At 35.0% G+C, this 20586-nt stretch overlaps 1 protein-coding gene across 1 annotated transcript; it reads left to right on the top strand.

Moving 5' to 3' along the window:
• Positions 1-223: 223 nt before the first annotated feature.
• LOC104623297 (transcription factor RFX3-like) lies at positions 224-20071 on the top strand (the record flags this gene model as incomplete). The annotated part of the gene is made up of 3 exons (XM_010290346.1): positions 224-340; positions 9430-9527; positions 19813-20071. Coding segments are annotated over exons 1-3 (474 nt in total), but the record flags the coding sequence as incomplete, so codon positions are not given.
• Positions 20072-20586: the final 515 nt, after the last annotated feature.

Genomic DNA, 20586 nt, shown 5'->3' with positions numbered 1-20586 from the left:
ATACATTATTAATATAGCTAAGATAAAGCAAGCTAAAAACCCATTTGTGCTAATTCATATGCTACTAGGGGGAAAAACCTTTTGGCTCATACCAAGGTTGATATTAGCTAATTTTAAGATTCAAATAGAGATAAGCAATAAATTAGTGTGCTAATATAAGTGACAAAAGAAAAAAATTAATGCACTAACCTTTTAATTTTACATCTTTTATTCAGAGATCACAATGCAGACATCAGAGACTGGATCAGATACAGGTTCAACTGTGACTTTACAGACATCTGTGGCTGGCCAGGCAGCAGTGCCCACGCAGGTAGTACAGCAAGTACCAGTTCAGCAACAGGTAGGTGACTGTTAGTTTGGGGAATATTAAAAATATTAATAATCGGGAAGCATGGTTCTTCACAGTGTGGTGAAGAACTTGATTTTGTACAAGGCTGCTAAATTAACTCTTTTGCTCTGCTTTTATCAATTATATTTTGCTGGAATTAAAATAGCCAGAGAAAGGCAAGCTTTCAGGGTCTGTTCTTTTTGCTAGAGCATCTGACAAGCACCAGTAGTACACATACATGATTCTAATTGGAGGTTGTTATGGAATTCATGTAATAGCTCACAGAAATTTAGTTTATGTTACTGAATATTTACATTTTTTCATTGAAATAATGAATAGTGAATATGTTTCTGATTTTATTGGCTGTATAATTTCTCCTTTCATTTGATTGTCTGAGTAAGTGCAATACAAATGTAAAAATGAAAAGCACTGTCCTTTACATCTCTAGGCTTGACTCACTGCAGACTTTGCACTATGTCATGAAAGTATGTGTGGTATGATAATAAGTAATCCACAGTATGCATTTGCCAGGGAAGTAAGAAGACTTTTGTAGCAGCCAGCACAGTGCACACCTCTGTTACCTGAGACAGTCATTCACCTATGCAGCACCCACAAGCTTTGGAAGGAGTGGTGGCTGAAGAAAATGGGGAGGAAAAAAGGAGAAGTATGGAGGTAGAAAACAAGGACTGAATGTGAAAGCTGTGACAGCTGTCCCAAGACTTTTCTGGAATACGCAGAAATTAGCTGTCCGTGTGACTGATATTGTGGGTGACGTCTGATGTTGTTTTTAATCAAAAACTGACTTCACAGTTTCAGAAGCAATAATATGAGAACTGGTCATAGTTTATAAAATAGTGTAATTTGTTTCTGTGCCAGTCGAGCACAGAAAATTTTTGCCTTAAATGAAATTAAATTCTTCAGCATTTAAGTTCTAAAATTCCAGGTGGTGCATTTTTATATATGTGTTCCACAGTCTCATACATTTCACATCATTTTTTTCATGATGTACAGACTCAATTTGTAATGCCTCATAGTTCCATTACTATAGTTTCTGCTTATATCTTCGTGTATGTTTCAGGATGCAAGCTTGTTTTTAAAAAAAATACTCAGAAAAATATTGAATTTGGACTTAGAAATGTTATTTAAATGCTTGTCTTTGTGTTTGCTCAGAATTCACCACTAATGAATCAAGAATTGTTTGAAATACGTTCTCCTGAGTTCAGACTGCTAAATAGCGCTCTCTCTTTTTGCTTGAATGTTGATTAGGATAGAGGCTTTTGAATACTATGTTAGGTTTTAACTGAAGCTACCATGATACTTGAGTTTAGCTAATCCTTGTAGGAGATTTTGTCCAGTTAACTCTTTCCTAAAGTTTGTGAAGTGCAAGACATTTTTTCTTCATGAAATACTCGCTGGATAAGTTGTTTGATTTTTATGTTCTTTCGTGATGACAGGTGTTTAATAGATGTAGTTTATGTGATTTGTTCTTTGTTATTCATGTATTTCAGCTTTTCAGATGAAAGATGGCAATTTGGTAGTGCTACACAGTTGCTTGGTTTAAGCAAATAGGTTATACATACGATGGTCTAATACTACGTACTGAATTTTATCCATGTGAAGTACTGATCAGTGTGAGGGATTGAAGATTGGTAACCAGTTAGTGGCATATAGGATACGTTATAGTATTGTAGTTCTAATAATTGGACTTACTGAACTGTAAGGATAGGATCTTCTATGCGTTTCTGTTCTATTTTTGTCACAAGCAACTGAAGAATGAGCAAGGGCTTTGGTGTTTATAAACATTGCTTGTGCAAAGTTTCTACATTTCTGAAAACTTCTAGGATAAAATTGGCTCCTTTTTTTCCCAGATAAATAATGCATTAAACTCTGTCACTGACTGTATCTTTTCTGAAGTTACTCCAGTTGTCCTTTATAAACGTGATACTCATATCGAAACACAGAAGCCTAGAAGGAGATTGGATTTTTTTCTTGCTTGCTTGTACCTTAATGAGAACAGGAAACTGAATTTTTTGTTGCACTACCTGAGTATGTAAGCCTGTCCCTGATCAACCTCACATCTCCTCTAGTACTGCTGTTCCTGAGTATTCCCTTTTATTGAATACTCCATCAGTATTTTGGACTACTTTTCCCTGTGGGGACATCAGACTATGTTTTTCCAGTTGACTCTTAACACTGACCGTAGGAATCAGCATGATGTTTCAGAAAGGAAAGCTAAGGGATCAGCCCAGCCAAGGAATAGGAGTTTCTTCAAAATTTTGTAGGGATTGAAGATGCAGTAAGAATGTTGGGAAATCCAGTGCAGACAGTACTGCAGTGATTAAAACACAGTGTGTGTGTGAGATTTGTGTAGAGAGAGGATAGATTATGGAAGTGGATGTGTGGTGAGGAGAAAAGGAAGAGTGAAGATGTGAATGCAGTATGCCAGCAGGAAATGTGATGAATAGGACTTGGAGGTACTGGTGGATAAAAGGCTGGACACAAGCTGGCAATGTGTGCTCGCAGACTAGAAAGCCAACTGGATCCTGGACTGCATCCAAAGCAGCATGGCCAGCAGGTCAAGGGAGGCAATTCTGCCCCTCTACTCTGCTCTGGTGAGACCCCACCTGGAGTCCTGCCTCCAGCTCTGGAGCCCTCAGCACAGGAAAGACATGGACCTGTTGGAGTGGGTCCAGAGGACGGCCACAGAAATGATCAGAGGGCTGCAACACCTCTCCTGTGAGGGCAGGCTGAGAGAGTTGTGGTTGTTCAGCCTGGAGAAGAGAAGGCTCCAGGGAGACCTTATTGCAGCTGTTCAATACCTAAAGGGAGCTTATAAGAATGATGGGGACAGACTTTTTAGCAAGGCCTGTAGCAATAGGACAAGGGGTAATGGTTTTAAACTAAAGGAGGATAGATTTCAACTAGATGTAAAGAAGAAATTTTTCACAACGAGTGTGGTTAAGCACTGGCACAGGTTTCCCAGAGAGGTGGTAGATGCCCCATCCCTGGAAACATTCTTCAAGGTCAGGTTGGACGGGGCTCTGAGCAACCTGCTCTAGTTGAAGATGTCTCTGGTCATTGCAGGGGGTTGGACTAGATGTCTTTTAAAGGACCTTTCCAACTCTAATTATTCTGTGATTCTGTGATAGGTAATTTCAATTGTAGGGTTTAAAAAAAAACTAAAGGAATATAAAACATTGAAACAACCACTGTGTTGAGGAAATTGTAGGTGTGATCTACCCTGAGGAATTATCTGTGTATAGGTCACATTTGCCTAAAGTTAATATTGGTTTTATGTACATTTGATAGGAATAGACCAATTTTCCTAAAGAAAATCAGGAGAAAGAGTTGTAATTTCATAAAGTCATTCTTTTGATAGCAGAGGAAGGGCTTATTATTTCTGCATATTCAAATTATCAATGTTGGAAGTTGGAGGTAAGGTTTTAGGTGCATAGTATATAAGATATGCTTTCATTTTTTTCTGTGGCTTATAAGAGACATTAAATAATGTCAGCTGTATCCAAAATATATGTGAATATTCACCTTTGGATTATATTGTCTTGTGAATATACTTTGCTAAAACAATAGGGCACTTCTTGAGTTCTGTTAAATTCAAATATCCTGTAACATAAGCGTCTGTGTATACGCAACAATTTGGCATAAACTGAAACTTCTGTATTGTCATGTTTACAGTAATTTATTAGTACTTTTTACTGAATAATACATTTTTTAATTTCATATTAAAGCAGTGTATAGTACTTAATTTATCCTAGTGAGGTCTTTGTTTCCCATGTTTCCATTCCTGTATATATACCATACTTAAATGACATCTCATGCAGGCATTAATTTGGGGTTATTTTCATGGCATCAGTGATTTATTTATGCTCACAAAATGTGTGATATCTTTTTCAGAATTAAACATTTTTGTCCTGAAGAGCAAGCTGAATAAGTGGAAGGGTAGAGTAAGATCCTTTTTCCTACAACTGTGTTTTTATAGAAGCTTGCTGTCTCTTTCGCCATTTGCTTAAAAGTAACTTTTTTGATATTTTCAACTAAAACAAAAACCTAATCTGCATATATCTAGTATAAATGTGGCGCTCATAAGTCTGCTGTGATGCTCCAAAAATAGGGAAAAAAATGTACTGTTAATGAAAACCAGCGCTTCCCCTCTGGTAAAAGTGGCACTGGTGGCAAGTGGTTTCATGCAGCGCAGCAGCTGTCACTATTGAGCTGGGATAGAGGGGAATGGTAAGGGAACAAACATGTCCACATGTAAGCAAAAAGCAACAAGAGTAAGACCAAAAAGGTGGGAGTGTAGTTAAATTCCATTTTAATAGCTTGAGGAATTTTCCTAGGCTTTTGTTTCCTTAGATGTGGGGATTTTTCACTAATGTATCATTGCTTTTTCAACAGGCACTCTTTAGCACAGTGCAATAAGCTTCTAAAGATTCAAAATTAACTTCACTTTATAGTTTATGCCATGCAATGTGGAATGATTGGAGAAATAAAACTAGAAACAGTCATATAATTTTAATTTGTGAAAGTATATCCATGTATCAGAAGTTGAGTAAAGCATTTCTTCATATTCACCATACACGATAGCCTTCGTGTTCACAAAGCATTGTGTCATTAACTGGAGATGGAGACTTCTGCTAATCAAAATTGCTTTTAATGCAAAATCATGTTTAGCATATGAAAAACATAATCATGAACTGACATTACCCATTATATAAATATAAATGTGCTTAGAATATTACAACATCTGGTATTTATGTGTTGCTTGCCAAAAGTAATTCAGACTAATGAAGGCACAAAAATGATTTTTATCTCTGAGAACACAAAACTATGCACATCCAAGCTGTTTCAATAGGCACTGTAGGTAATTATGTGTTATTTTTTAAATGGAATTTAAAAATCCTTATATGTTTTGCCCTATTGTTCTACTCTTTTCTTAGTAGTACTTTGAACTTAAGCATTTTAAACTGGAAGTCAAAATTCTTTCTTAAATTTTGTTTATATGCTTCAGTATAATTTCTGCATTTCATGCTTTTTTGCACTTTATTTTTGTTGACAAACTCTCATAGATACAATATAACTTAGTCCCTCATTTGTTCCTGTGTGGTCATATATTTAAGAATATAACTTATTTTTCTTACTTTCCCCTTCAACTAGTAATTATAATTATACATGTGTATTGAAATAATTTTTCATTTCGCTCTTGTTCTCCTGGAACATTTCAGCTGCTTACTTTTAATCCTATTCCAGTTATTTATTTCAGGCTACAATCACTGAAGCAAGAGGAATGAAAGATCTTCTCTCTGACCCTGCTTAACTCATTATTTCCTATACCAGTCAGTTAATTTTCTGTTTTCCAGAGAGACAATAACAATTACCATGATTAGCTCACCAGTCTACTCCAGAACACACAATTTTTGAACTTGCATACTGTCACTTTTTAATAAATATTTCATTCTGCTTTCTATTTTCAGTCCAAATAATTTAATTCTTGGAATGTTTTTTTAGTACAAAAAGGCCATTTAGGTTTAGATCTCTGTTGAATAGTCTTTCTGCCATGTCCAATTTCTGCTCTTCCTCAAACACTAAAGAAAGTGGCTAATACAATTCCTTTAACAGCTTAATAAAAGGTGCAAGGAAAATGATAAATGAAACACAAGAAATTTTTTGTTATTTTTTACAATTACCACAAAAAATGTTGGTTGTTTTTTGGTGGTGTTCAGTTTCCTCATAATCAACTTTTTCTCAAATAATATTGTGCTTATTGAGAGTAGATATATGCATTTCATTTCTTCCTGTCATTGAAGATTAAAATGAAAATCCAGAGGCAGTAGATTTAATTATCATTAAAACATTTTTTCCAAAATGAAGTAAAATAGGAAATAAAATTAGTATTGGAGATTTCATATAAAAAAGATTTTGAGCATGGCACAATTTTCAGATACAAGACCTTGCAAAAGGCCACTTATTTTATTTGTCACTGCTTGGCAGGAAAAATATTTACCTCTAGCTCTACCTTAAGGTTGTTACGTACATTGCAATACAATGTAGTGAATAAAGCTTCCTTGGGCACCATAACCAATTTAACCATAGCAGTGCTGAGTTTCAGAGAAGATGAAGCAAAATAACTTTTTTTATAAACCGTCTTTTTTAATTACTGTATTGGAAAAAAATTAACCTAATTCAATGGCCCTTTTATATTGAACTTAATTGTTAAAATTTAAAAGAAAAACATTTTTATCTACAAAAGTAGGTAAGATGTTTTAATAGCACTGTAGTGCATACGTTCTTAAATGTTGATTTAAGAAGTAAGTTACTTTATTTGCATAAACAGTCATGACATTTCTAGTAGTAGTACATATTAGGCTAATAAAGAATTTATAAAAATTGATGAACATTTGAAATTAATGAAAATTTTGATTTAAACATTTTTTGATAATTTTGTTTTATGGTAAATTATTTTTTTGTTGTTTCAAATTAGAAAATGAAGATATTTTGGAATTTTTCAATTTGCTGTCCAGTAGACGCTGAGCTTTGATACACTCTATACCACTTTGTCCTTGCAGTGTCCTCTCAGTTCGATGGTAAAGGTCTTGCACTATGCCGAATCTACCGTTTTTGAAATGGTGGCAGCTGGTATCCAAGAATAGTGGAAGAATGTAGTGCCTTATATAGAAAGGGAATGTGACCTGCAGTTACTAATAGGAAGTTTTTAATGTTGTGTTTGTACATACTGTCGAGTTCCATTTTATCTGTATGCAAGTTGCAGGGGGAAAATCACATTTCCTTTAATAGAAAAATAGTGTGGGGGTTTTTAATAGGGAGTAAGCCATATCCAGTGTGTGTGAATAAGGAACAAAGTGCATTTTGGGAGAGGTTGGGCAAGAACATGGAATTCATACTGACAACAGCATTATTTCCACAGTGATTCCCTAGCCGTACTCCTGGGGCAGAAAATGGAGCATATACATTACATGGCAGGTGACAAATTACTGGTTTTAAGAACAAAGCCTGCTTTCAAGATGTTTTCTCACTGTATAGGTTAAGTAGATCAGTTTGGTGCTCTGTAATAGACTGATCAATGACTGTCCTTTTCCTGTTGATTAAAGTTTGTAGAACTTTAATCACCCAAGAGGAGGAAATACTCTTATAGACAAACTTAAAAACTATCATAATATGTTGCATATATGTTTCACAGTAAAGCACGTATACATTTTAGCCAATTATTGCATGAGTAGATAGTTTTGTCACAGATCGGAAAATTTGAATATTGAGAGGCACTGACTCATAGCGGGCTTACAGGCATGACTTCCTTATAGTGGATTTGGATCAAGTGCGTTCTATAAAATTATGATTTTAGTTAATTTAAGTAATGAAGTCAAAGGTGGTAGAAATAGAAGTAGTTTAGTTCTTTAAAAATATGTTTGCACAATACAGCTATTTTGGTTTTTTTTAATTAAAAAAATTGTTCTAAAGCCTAGTAAAAGGCGTAATTTGGAGTTTTTTGTGTTGACTTTGGGAACTGAATCTTTCTGTTAAATAACTAAATATTATTAGGATAGGAAATGTACACAGCTTTACTGTAATAATTAGAAAACATCTTTAAAATACAGTTTTTGAAGTTGAGAAATTGAATTTCAGATATATTTGTCAATTTATGTAATGACTTGTGGGAAATCAGAAGACTTTGGATTTTAATAGATATTTTAATCATCATGTTTTGTTTTATTGCTGTTAATGAACATAAACATCTGCTTTTCTTTCATGCTAATAAAGCTGCATTCAAAAGCTTGGGTGTTTTGTTTTTTTCAGAATTTGGGTTTTAATGTCAACCTCAAGGGGAGGTTTCTGTGAAAATCTTAATTTTCCTTTCACAGTCTGAGTCAATACTATAAAAGATTAAGGAAAACATGCTTATTTACAGAACTTTTAAAAACACAGCAGAGCTGAAGTTATTAAACTAGGGTCTTCTCAAAGAGCTCTTGGACATGATCCACCAAATGCATGAAACCCAGATTCATCTGGGATTATGGTGTTTGCAAGCCTTAGGACCAACTGATCAGGCTGAAGTTGCTTCATAACAAAATATCTGAGAAAAATAATGGTCAGTTAAAAGTAGTTTGTTAAATCTATTTACTAAGTATGTGCATTGTCGCTTTCTTGATTCAGTTCCTTGCGTAAAATTATGTCAGTCTGTGAAATCTCTTAAGTCCTTTTGCATCTTTTAGATTCTGGACGGCTCTTGAACCAAAATACAGCTTCTCTAAATGATGGCAGGTGTAAAATATGGAATTCTTAATCTTTGCTGAGGCAGAAGACAAAACATAGGGAGGAAATTTGCATAACCTGGAGCTTCCCTACATAGTATATGAATCAAAGGAATTAATTTGTGACTTTGTGTGCTTTTACAAAACAGGCATGCTGTCTCAGCAATATATGTGACGATAATCCATCCCTTACTATCTCTTGTTGTTTAGCTCATTGATGTAAAACTGCGTTGCATCAGAGTGTGTTATAGCTGATGATATTCCAGGAAAGGGGTTACTCAGACGGGAGGTTTTGAGCCATAATTGTACATCGGGCCAAAGCATTGCTGAGAAAAAAGCTCATATCACTGTAGTTCAACTCCAATTAAACAAGAATTAAACCATCTTAATGACAACCTTTATTTCTAAACTTACTGCAACACACTTGAGCTGTGATTTTAAGGCGCTATTCAGGACTGAAATGGAATAAGAAAAGGCATACATGTGGCCAAATGATACCATCTTCCATAGTAAATGTAATTTGTCAGCTTGGTGCAAAGTTATGCATCATTTCATCCTTACTATACTTTCCAATTAGTTTTGTCTTTGGCACTGATGGTATGTATTGCTTCATGGGCTTGCATCTTCAATGTTAGGGCTCCATTTACCAGACTTAACAGCACAAATATTCTAGAACAGTAACTTTCTTTGCTATTGCTGTGACATACCTTCAGTAATTATGAGAACAGAGATACCTCATATTGTTTAGAAGCCATTAGGTGCACTGAAGCATCGGTCCTTCTTTACAATATCTCAAATTTCTGGTGTTCTTGTTTTCAGGTACAGCAAGTGCAGACTGTGCAACAGGTGCAGCATGTCTACCCAGCCCAGGTTCAGTATGTGGAGGGAAGTGACACAGTCTACACTAATGGAGCTATGTAAGTTGGCAAATGATTGGAATTTGAATGTTTATTAAAATGTGAAGTTAACTATGTATTTTCAGTTAGATTCTACCAACTAGTGTGTTTTAAGTTGGAAAGAAAAATTATTCAGTCAAAGCTCTTTTATTGTCAAAATATTTTCTTGGATGAAAAGCTGAATTCATACAGTTTTTACTAAGGCACAATTCTGTAAGTAGAATTCTTGTGATTGTTCTAGTTGGACTCACATGAATTTACATATACAGCATAGTATTGTTTGAAAAAGTTTCAGTTTATGGGTAAGTTCTGTCCATAGGATGTACTGTGGAACTTCTGTCCTCAGGACAGAAGGCAGGGCCTTCTGTCTTCCTGGCTGCAATCCTAGTGGCAAATGCATAGAAAGGTGCAGCAGCTGTAGTTACTATTTAAAGAAAGTAGTAATGTAACTTCATTCCTGTGTTTAATAAAATGAGATAAGTATTTTTTCCAGAGGAATTAGGAGAGTCTCCTTTTGCTGCTTCTGTAGATGTCTTTTCTGCACATTATTTTGAATTTCCTCCTTCCCTGAACATGCTTTTCCATCACCAAGTTCTTTTCTCCAATATACATTTGAAACGTAGAAAGAATAATCTAGGTTTGATGTGACCTCTGGAGGTTACCTAGTCTAATCCCTGACTTGGAGCAGCACCAGCTTTCAATTTGGCACTAACATCAAAGTGAGATCATGTTCCTTGGAACGGACTTTCTCTGCCTCTTTTTTTCATTTACCTACCTTTTGCCATTTTTGCTGTGTTACTGGCTTTAGGAAGAAATAAGGTTTAGAAAGCTGCTTTATTGTCTGCAGGTACTTACTTGTTGAAAGTAATCCAAAAGTGATTCAAAAGAGCAATACTGTTTGGATCAGAGACTTCTGATGTTAACACTAGCAGATTTGGTCATCTGTATTAGCATACTTTGCTTAATTAATTTTTCAGATACTGTCTTGTCTATTTTCTTCTCACTTGTAAATCCTAAACAATGTATCTTAAGTATGCATTAGACTTCCCTGGTTATACTGGTTTTGACTGGGGTAGTTACTTTTCTTTATAGTAGCTGGTATGGGGCTATATTTTGGATCTGTGCCAAAAACAGTGTTGCTAATACAGGGAAGTTTTAGTTCTTGCTGAGCAGTGATTGCACAGCATCAAGGCCTTTTCTTCTCACACCACCCCACCAGCAAGTAGGCTGGGGGTGCACAAGAAGTTGGGAGGGGACACAACTGAGACAGCTGACCCTAGCTGACCAAAGGTATATCCCATACATACAGTATGTATCCCATACATAACTGCAAAAGACAAAATTGGTCTTTAACATGTACAGCAAAAAAGGGGGCATGGCAAATAATTAGGACTGTGTTTCCACACTAATATTTGAGTGGTTCCAGGTGTACTGGATGCCCCTCCAAGAGAAAACAAACTGTGGCCTGCACTCTGCTGCCAAAGGGGTTGAGAAGAACATGTTAGAGGTATTAGCTGTAGCATTATCATTTGGCTGCCTTTGAATACAGTGCATACTGGAGTTCTAGCATGTCCCATAGAGCAGCGCTCAGCATCAGAATGATTTCATGCAACCACGATAGTCCACTGTTAACCTCCAAAGGTCATTCTTAAATAGGTTTTTCAAGATTCTCTTTTCATTTATCACTTGTAAATTCTTATGTGAGCTGTTGGCATGTGCTCTTTTGGCAGTGTATGACATGCGTACGGCATGACTGCTTACAGTCCCTGGAAAAAACTGAATCAAATGTTACTGACTTCTTTGTTTGAAACTTCAGGTTTCCATGATTTTATTGTGTTTCTATATCTGAATCCCTTTGTCAGTTTCTGCACAGTCAGTGGGATATAAAAGACTTCCTTAACACAGAAAGAAAGCTGTCCTTAGCAGGTGAGCCTAATCCAGGTTGTCTTCCCTTCCTACAGCAGAAGAATTTACCCATGTTGTTGTGAACAACATTGTGAACAGCCAATTTGTTGTTCAGTGCTTTTAAGAAGATTAACCTTTCTACAGATTATGCTTTCATTCATAGAGGGTGGGACCAGCCTGCATCACTACTCAGAATTTTTAAAGACTATATATTGTGAAACATGTTTTGCCATATACTTCTGTACTCTAGATTAAGAATGGAAAAATGTCATTGATGTAAATTAAAGTTATTGAACATATGTGTTACATGTTACAATGCCATTTATTTGATAGGTGAAGGACAGTGGGGCTCTAGGTTGACAGCTGCCTTCAGAGATTAAAGAATTGTTTTTCTCATTACCTAAGTTCTATATTTTGAAAAAAATTACATTTGTTTCTCTTCTTGTTTTGCTGCTGGATTACCTTGTTCAGAGCTGTATCAATGTGGGAGTGACATTTCAGAATTTTTGGAAGTGAACAAAAAACTTACCATATTCCTAAACAAAGCTGGCATAGACTGTGAGTTCTGCTGTGACAGAAAACACAGAGGCCAGCTTCTCTTGTGCTAAAATATTTAGGAAAATGTTCAGATTGCAGTTCATCTTTTTCTATTCTTCATACTGAAATCTGTGAAAGATGAGCCTTGTGTATCCTGACAGATTCACAGAATTGTGTTACAGTTACTTTGTCCTGTTACTCCCACTCCAGAAATTGTCTGTTTCACTTTCAGAAAATAGGATTAGTTTGTAAATTATGTGATTGACTAGAGTGATCACTGGTTTGTGTTTTGGGTTGTCTTCCTATGATTATATGTTTGATTTATTTTATGACCATGCTAAATCAGAATCTTAATTCTAACTTAAAATCAGATATAGGATGCTTCCATAATCTATCAAGTGACAGTACTGCTCTAACAAATACAATAAGAAGTCTGCAACCCTTAGTTAGGGTGAAGACATTAATTCAGTGTACAGACATCTCTGGAACAAATATTACATCATATCTGATGAAAGAATTATTTTTTAGTTCAAAGTAAAGCACTTGCAAGCTAGCATTGATTTAAGCCCATATATGATAGCAACAAAGGACACAGAATATATATGAGGAGATTTGATTCAAAACATAAGAAGTTTGTTAGGTTTCACTGTCTTTGTCAAATGTAACTGTTGTACTCTTATAACGCAATTCTTCCCATGCATTTTATATCATGATTGGTTTACAGTTGAAAGTTATTTGGTTTTATTATAATGGGAGGCATAATAATAATAATACAAGAGGTGTAACCTACAAGTTGTCACCTACATTGTATAATATGAGAATATTTGAATTATGTTATCTACATTTGTGTCTGGTTAATAACAATTTTGCTTGTCAAGTGTGTCACTTTATCCTGAAACAAATGCATTGTTGTTGTTATGACATGTACAGGCATACCTGGCAGTTTAGAACAGATAAAGAATATTACGGCTGCACCTGTATTACGAAGCCAAGTGAATCCCCTATACTTGACATGAGCTTTCTTCTTACATAAATTGTAATGTATTAATCAAATGTAGCCATTTACTTGGTAATTATGGTGTGGCAATGAGGGTTTTAATTGCTGGAGTTGTCCAAGAATTGACATTGCTGTTGCATCCAAACCACATTCTTCAGCAATTTGTTGTACTACAATTTGTGTGTTTTGTTTGGCAGCACACACCTTGTATGCAAACCCAAGAATTTATTATTACGCCACTTGTAGTCTTAGCTGTCAAATCAAGGAATTATTATCAATGCAGTTATTAAATATAATAAATTTAAACTTTTTAAAGTTGTTATCTTCCTACTCCTTCCTAGTATCCATCCCTTTTTCTCTGGCATTGTGCTTGCCTTTTTACTACCCCTTTGCATACTAATATCAGTGTCTTTCATCTGAGAAAGGGTTACAGCAAGTTACCACTATCACAGGTGTTATGCCTGGAGAATGGTGTAGGCTCTCTGCTCACACTGGGTCCACTTGCAGCTATTTTTACTATGTTTTCTAGCACAGTTCACACCTTATTCATTCTTCATCGGTTTCCATTTCTGTATTACATCTGAATTTACTATATATGGTGTGTTTTACATTTGCTAGATAGTTCTTGAATATTGTTTGCTCATTGATCCTCTTTGCTACATTTTTAATCTAGGGTCATGAATTGTTTATTCCACGTAGAATAGCTATTTAATATTACTGCCTCTAAGAGCAGTGCATCAGCGTTTTTATGCAACACAATCATGAAAAGCTAAGCTAAAGTGGAAATAGTAACATTTATCTGATTGTTTGACAATTACTGTTACAGCTAAGCTAGAACAAAGCTCTAGGCTAGCTCTAGACAGACAAGTCTAGACAAAGGAAGCTTGACAAGCCCAAGTCTTGAGGTCTTGCAGATTTAGTACAAACCCTGTGACATATTTCTAACAGTGGCAATACCATATTTCTTGGACTATAGGTCTGGAGTACTTCATCAGAATTTTTAGATGTCTGTAACTAAGGTTCCCTTATCTATCTAGCTTACAGGTCCTGACAATATAATTTATAAGATTTCTCCTCTGTTTTCATCTACTGTGTCCCTTGGTTTAGAGGGTTTTCCTGCAGTTTTGCATTGTGTGTGCTTTTATTGCTTTATTTCCGTGTGGAAAAAGATCTTGGACTGAGTGTTGAAGATCTCAGTTCTTTTTTTATTGATAATGAATGCTTTTTAGTAACATTTACTTTAATTTTTAAACGTGACAAATAAGAATTTCTTTATATAGAATAATGTATTCTATTTTGGTACATTTTTATAAAGCTTTTTCTGATATTTTAAGTTGTCTGTATAGAGAACATGTATATGCATAAAGCATATCAGCTATTCACTATCAGAGGAAATTGCTTACTTTGAATTTTTGTTCTCTGGGTATAGATGCATTAATTGTTCTTTCATAGTGTGGTTTTGGTCTTTGGTTTTAGCAGTTTTATTTGATAAAGGGGGATTGGTGGAAGGAAGCGATGACTTACTATCCTACCAGTTCTTACATCTCTGTCTTTAGATCAATTGAGGAGTTTGTGGAAGAAGGTTATTGCTTCATTGGGATTTGATCTGTTATTAAAAAGCCCTGAATCAATATTCTGGTTATAGGAGCAGATTTTTTTGTGAGGGGACAGGAGGTTGTATGAGACAGGGTGAGACAGATGATTTAGCCCTCTCTGTTATTATTCAACTACTGTATCATGTTCTGTTCTGTCAGTATTAGGGTATATGGCACTTACCCTTCTTCCTATTGCTTATGATACACTACCTCCAGAGGCTGTAGCAATGCATTAATTGTGATAAGACCTTCCCTCAGTGTTAGATAAAGGATTCTGTTCTTTCTAGTTCCTGTGAAGCTCACTATCAGCTTTAGGACCACAGGATTATAGTAATATCTTAAAGGAGTTTGAGGATATTGTTCTGGTGTGAAATACTTTCTTGGCTTTTATGAATGGAGGTTTTCTACCATATTGCAATACCATAGCATTATCATGAGCATATAGCTACTCTGCATATAAATAATAGTGTATCTTGAAATATTGATTTTTATCTAGTGTTTATCATATTTAGATTGCAGGAAATACCTTAGTTAACTATGTACCATAAAAGGCTAACTTTCATTACAGAGCTAACAGTGAAAAAATACTTACATGCCTGCCTGCTAAACTATGGAGGTAGTCCATACCAAAACCCACAAGAGAATTCTGAGGCTATTATTTGATGAGTAAGACAGTAATTATTACGTTACTTTTTTGTTTGAATTAGAATTGAATTAGAAAAGAGCAAAATTGACACTGAGTGGTTTTCTTGCTGGAATTAAAATGCTGTTCTTGTGCAGACATTGTGAAGGGATGCTGGTATTTATTTCAAGTTACAGTATAAAAGGTATACATCTTCAAGTAAAAAAGTAGATTTATGTGCATTTTACCCAAGACTTAAATTTTCCAAGTCAGTACCTACAGCTAGTGATAAGAATTCAGTAGTTAATTACTTATTTTGCAGGACACAGAAGTTACTGGAATGGAATTTAAAGTTAAAACCTAATTTAAAACAAACACAAGCTGCACTTGAGTTAACTTGTTTGTACTTCTAACCTGATTTGAGAATTTTTATTTAAAGACACACTGTATTTGTCAATTCCTGGAAAAGGAAATAAATCTGTTTGGTTTGTAGGGTTTTTTCCCCACTAAAACACAGAGTAATGGAAAAATCTTTCATCAAAGCCGACATTTCTAAGACATGAATAAAACCAGCGTAAGTCTGTAGGTGATGTTTTCTAGGCAAATAAAAATATGGGAAAGGTAAGTCTGTACCATCAACTACTTGATCAGAAAAAATTTGGGGCCATGATCAGCTTTTGTAAATTACTGAGACATGATGGGGTGGCAGGAACACTGATTTATAGTGGTCAATAGATAAGATTCTTGACATTTACATAGAACCAAATCATAGGCGCAGCTGGGAATAAATGATTTCCCATGTGTACATGTGCACACTGAAAACTGAGGGAGGACAACAGCAAGGTTTACTCTTTCTGTGACATTGTTTTTGTCTCCTTTCTTCAAAGTGTCAGTGTCTTTGAAGAGACAAAAGTGTCTCTGAAAGTTAAGCTCAGTAACATTATGTTCATGCCTGTAACATAGTGCAAGACATTGCACTTGATTTCTGTGGTAGTGCTGGGGCTTAGTGAACTTAGAAATTAGTTATTTTCTGTTTTCATGTGCTAAAAAATGTAATTCTATTAACTTTATATCACAACTGCATGTGTTTTATTTCTAGCATTATATTTTGCAAATCATTATAAAATGTATGAAAGCAGTAAGGCATAATAGGTGATGCCTTGAGCTACTGTAGCTTGCAATCCTAGTCCAACTCGTGCAGGTCTCATTAATTTCCAGTTGTGGGTTCTCAACACTGGACGCATGTTCTGGGCTTGCTTAATCTAAATTGAATTCATGCAGTGTCTGACTTTGTGTGACTTGCTCTTGGGGTAAACACCATCTAGTTTTCACAGCCTTCTGGAAACTATGATTCTGCAGCCTAACTACTTGGACTTCAAACTTCTTAGTAACTCCGATGAACTTTCTAATGCCACATTCTAGTAAACACTGAATTTCAGTGCTTTGATAGAAGGTAGGCAACAGAATCTAATAGCTCCTATCTCAAGCCACAGTATATGACCAAGATGTTCTCATAAAGATCCAGAAGACTTCAGTGGCACTGAGGTTAGTCCCTAGATAATCTTTGTATGCAACTGTTGAAGGATAAAAGAGCTAGGAGTGCTTTTACAACCTTTGCAATGGGAAGGAACTGACTATATCATATATGTCAGATTATTTGAGAAAGTATTGTATGTTACCATATGCAGTGACCTTTGAGTCACTCACTGCTTTCCAAAACATCATCTCTTCCAGCTGTATTTTAATTTCCAGATGAATTAGTTTGTATTTTGGTTAAGCTAAAAGGCTCTTTGCTAAGTTGCAATTATTATTGCATATTAATAATAATGGGTTTATCTCACTACTAACTAACCTGTTGATCTTTATTGCTAAAGATTTGCTTAATGATCTCCAATAATCAGATGTTCTAGAAGAACCTGCTGGTTGTTGGAACAAAGGGAGGAATGTGTTTATCTTGGAATGTGACCCATTGGTGTACCCCAGTGATTGCTCTTGATCCATTGATATGGAATACAGTTACAAGCACCTACAGAAGTAGGTGTTCTGAAAGAATCCGTCCTTATTTAGCGACTATACATGATATACATAAACTAAACAAGATAAAAGCAAATAAGCATTTGTTTTTCTCTCCCTATTCCATACCAAGTCTGTGACTTAATATTCCTGTGAAATTTTGATATCTGGGGTTTGCATTGCTTCAAAGAACTGCCTCTTCAATTCCACTTGCAAGTGAGATTTGTTCTCCACACATTTTCTGGACAGTCATTTTTCCTCTAGCTGTGTCCATTTCTACTGTCAACAATGGCATTATCCTTTCATTTCTTTCCTAACTGGTATCTTATATCTATACCAAGTCTTTCTTTTCTCTTACATAGCTACATTTTCCTAAATTGTCCTCTGCTGCATAGCATTGCTCACACAGATGCAACACCAACTCTGCTAGTGATTGTCCTGCTTATCACAAGATAAGCAATAGCACGATGATATCACAAGGTATCACAATGATACGTTGGCTTGATAAAACAGATGATTTGGGACCTGCGCGGTACCTAAACACATATATAGGTTATTACAATGCAAACATCAACTGATGTTAACTATCCAAAAGAAATGTTAATAGATTAACTGTCCATGTGAGCATTAGTCCCTAAATGAGCTAATTTGCTTTGTTTTCAGCAGATTGCAAGGCATTTCTTTTAGATCAACTTCAAATTTGTTGCAGCTGATCTTGAGGCTTTTGAAATACTAAAAATAAAAAGGAAAATGTTTCAGTAGCTTACAGAGGGGTGAGACTAAATAATGTAGTATGAGGCTTATGAAACATTTAGGATTTTAAAACTAAAGTTTTGGAGTTTCTGAAAGTGTCTGAAGAGGAGAGAGAAACTATTGTAGCCATAGTTAATACAACAAAAGTTCTGACTTCGATTGTTGATAAGGTGCCTTATGTTCTTCAGCTGTTTAAAAGTAATGGTTTTCTGAAGCTAGAGGAGAAATCATTATCTCTGAATCCATTGTTTCCTAATTAATTAATCTTGTGTACATTTTCATACTTAAAAAAAAACAAAAACAAAAACAAACTGTAACTCACCATGACCTTTTCTATGTATTGATAAGAAACTAATCCCTGGCTAGATAAAGGGGAAGAAAAAGGCACCTGACTTCAAGTTCCTGGATTGGTCTATTAATCAATGATTTACTGCATAAAATGTGGATGCTGCTGCTTCTTCTTGTTGTATTTTTTAGACAAAAGTGTCTGAATTTTTTTGTTGAACTCATTTAGTTGCATGGTGTTACATGATTTCATGTCTTGTTTGATTATACTGAGCAAACTGGAGACTTAAGCAGAGATTTGTCATCTCTGTTTTCTCTGAATCATACTCTAAAATACATGTAAAATTTATTTATTTTGGCTACTGTGCAACTCCAAGTTAACGGAGAACTTTGAATTTCAAAATGATGTTGCCTGTTGACTACAGGCAATATGACAGCATTTCTTAAGCATGAAAATATACTAAATAAGAAAATTAATGGTTGGATAAACTGACTGATTTTTACCTTTTGACATTTCTATTATCATGCTTGCCAAGATACAAAGCTTGGCAGTCACGAAACAGGATAAAATTTCCAAATACAGGATAAAATTTCCAAATAGACTTTCCCAAAATGAGGAATCTGACCTTTGAAATAATACATGCTGTTTAGTTAACAATTTTGAAATATTTTAATTTGAAATTCAAATTTAGTACATAGGAACAAATAAATATTCAAATCTATAAATGTATTAACCTATAAGGGGTAATGATTCAAAATAAGTTAAGAACGTGAAACATATGATAGAATATTTCAGTAGCTAAATAGTTTGTTAGTGTAAACTGATTAATAAGGCATGAATGTTTTATAGTTGAAAGTGATTTCAAAAATGTTGCTATTGCATACTTTTAACTTCGTTCACCTTTGTGACCTTTTTACAAGTCTTTGTTCTGTTCTGGTTTTACTTCTCAAATGCAGTTTTTTCATCATAACATGAATTTGTGTCCAATTTTGAATCCACTCTGTAAAAATAACTGCATTTCCCCAAATACCAGTGAATTCTGATTGCAAGCTTCAGCCAAGAACTTTAATGAATTTAAAAACAATATATAACATAGGACTATTGAACACTGGACTCTCTTAGTTGACATTTGTATGAATTGTTTGCAATTTTGCAACATGTACCGTATGCAAAATATTTAATGTCTGACTAAAATTCAAAATTTTATTGTCAGATTAAAAGAAGTTAAAACAGATGGAGCTTTATAAATTGCTTTGTAATATATTAATAATTGGATGATCTCTTTCTGTCTGTCTCCTCAATTTTTGTCATACTTCCCTTCTCTCCTCCTCTTCACATAAGACTGACAAATTTTTATGTAAGGCTTGGTGGATACTTGGTTTAACGTTATCACTGAATTTGGTATTTAGTGTTTTGACTTGATTAAATGTTTCTTAACATAATAAATTAAATTATTCTCCCAGGAGGCAGGGATTGTTTGCCAATCTTATTTGATTTGGTTATAACTATTGTACTTAGATTTCTAGAATTATAACATTTCCCTCAGCTAAAGGAACAATATAAATAATATCTTTTCCTTTTGTTTTCTTTTCTTGAAGCCGATCAACAACTTATCCTTACACAGAAACCCAGATGTACAGCCAAAACACTGGGGGAAATTATTTTGATACTCAAGGAAGTTCTGCACAGGTGACAACAGTGGTCTCATCTCATAGCATGGTGGGCACTGGAGGGATTCAGATGGGTGTCACAGGAGGACAACTGATTAGCAGCTCAGGAGGGACCTATCTGATTGGCAATTCAATGGAAAATTCTGGTCATTCAGTGACTCATACAACGCGGGCCTCCCCAGCAACAGTAAGTATTTCAGACTGATCCAAAATCTTTCAGACTAGTTTCGCAGTCACTTGATTCAGATGTTCTTGCAGACTGACATGTTTTTTGTGACAGGTTGTATAACAATATATGTTGTGAGAATAAGTACTACATAGTACTTTTTCTAAAATAAGTAATAAATATAGATCTATAAGTAAGATACAGGAGTAAGAATATCGTGAAAACTTAAACATGAACGCAGACCTTTCCCTTGACAGCCTGCAAATATTTACATTTCATAGGTTAAATTTCTGCGTTCAAGTAATATCAGTGAATGTTTTGGGAATGCTCACGTAATAGTTTGTCTGAGCTGAATATTTGTCAGGTTTGGAACTAAAACAGCCTCCTTTAACATTTTGTATTTTTTCTGAAAACATAAGAAAAACAATGGTGTAGAGTATAACTATGTTAGATGTAAATCTAACATATGGGAAGATTATTTGTAAATCTAACATGGGGAAGATTATGGACTGGTTCGTCTTGAGAGTGCTCACAGG

The sequence above is a fragment of the Phaethon lepturus genome, unplaced genomic scaffold, assembly GCF_000687285.1.
Source record: "Phaethon lepturus isolate BGI_N335 unplaced genomic scaffold, ASM68728v1 scaffold7337, whole genome shotgun sequence".
Taxonomy (NCBI): Eukaryota; Metazoa; Chordata; class Aves; order Phaethontiformes; family Phaethontidae; genus Phaethon; species Phaethon lepturus.
This window is presented reverse-complemented; position numbering and strand designations above follow the sequence as displayed.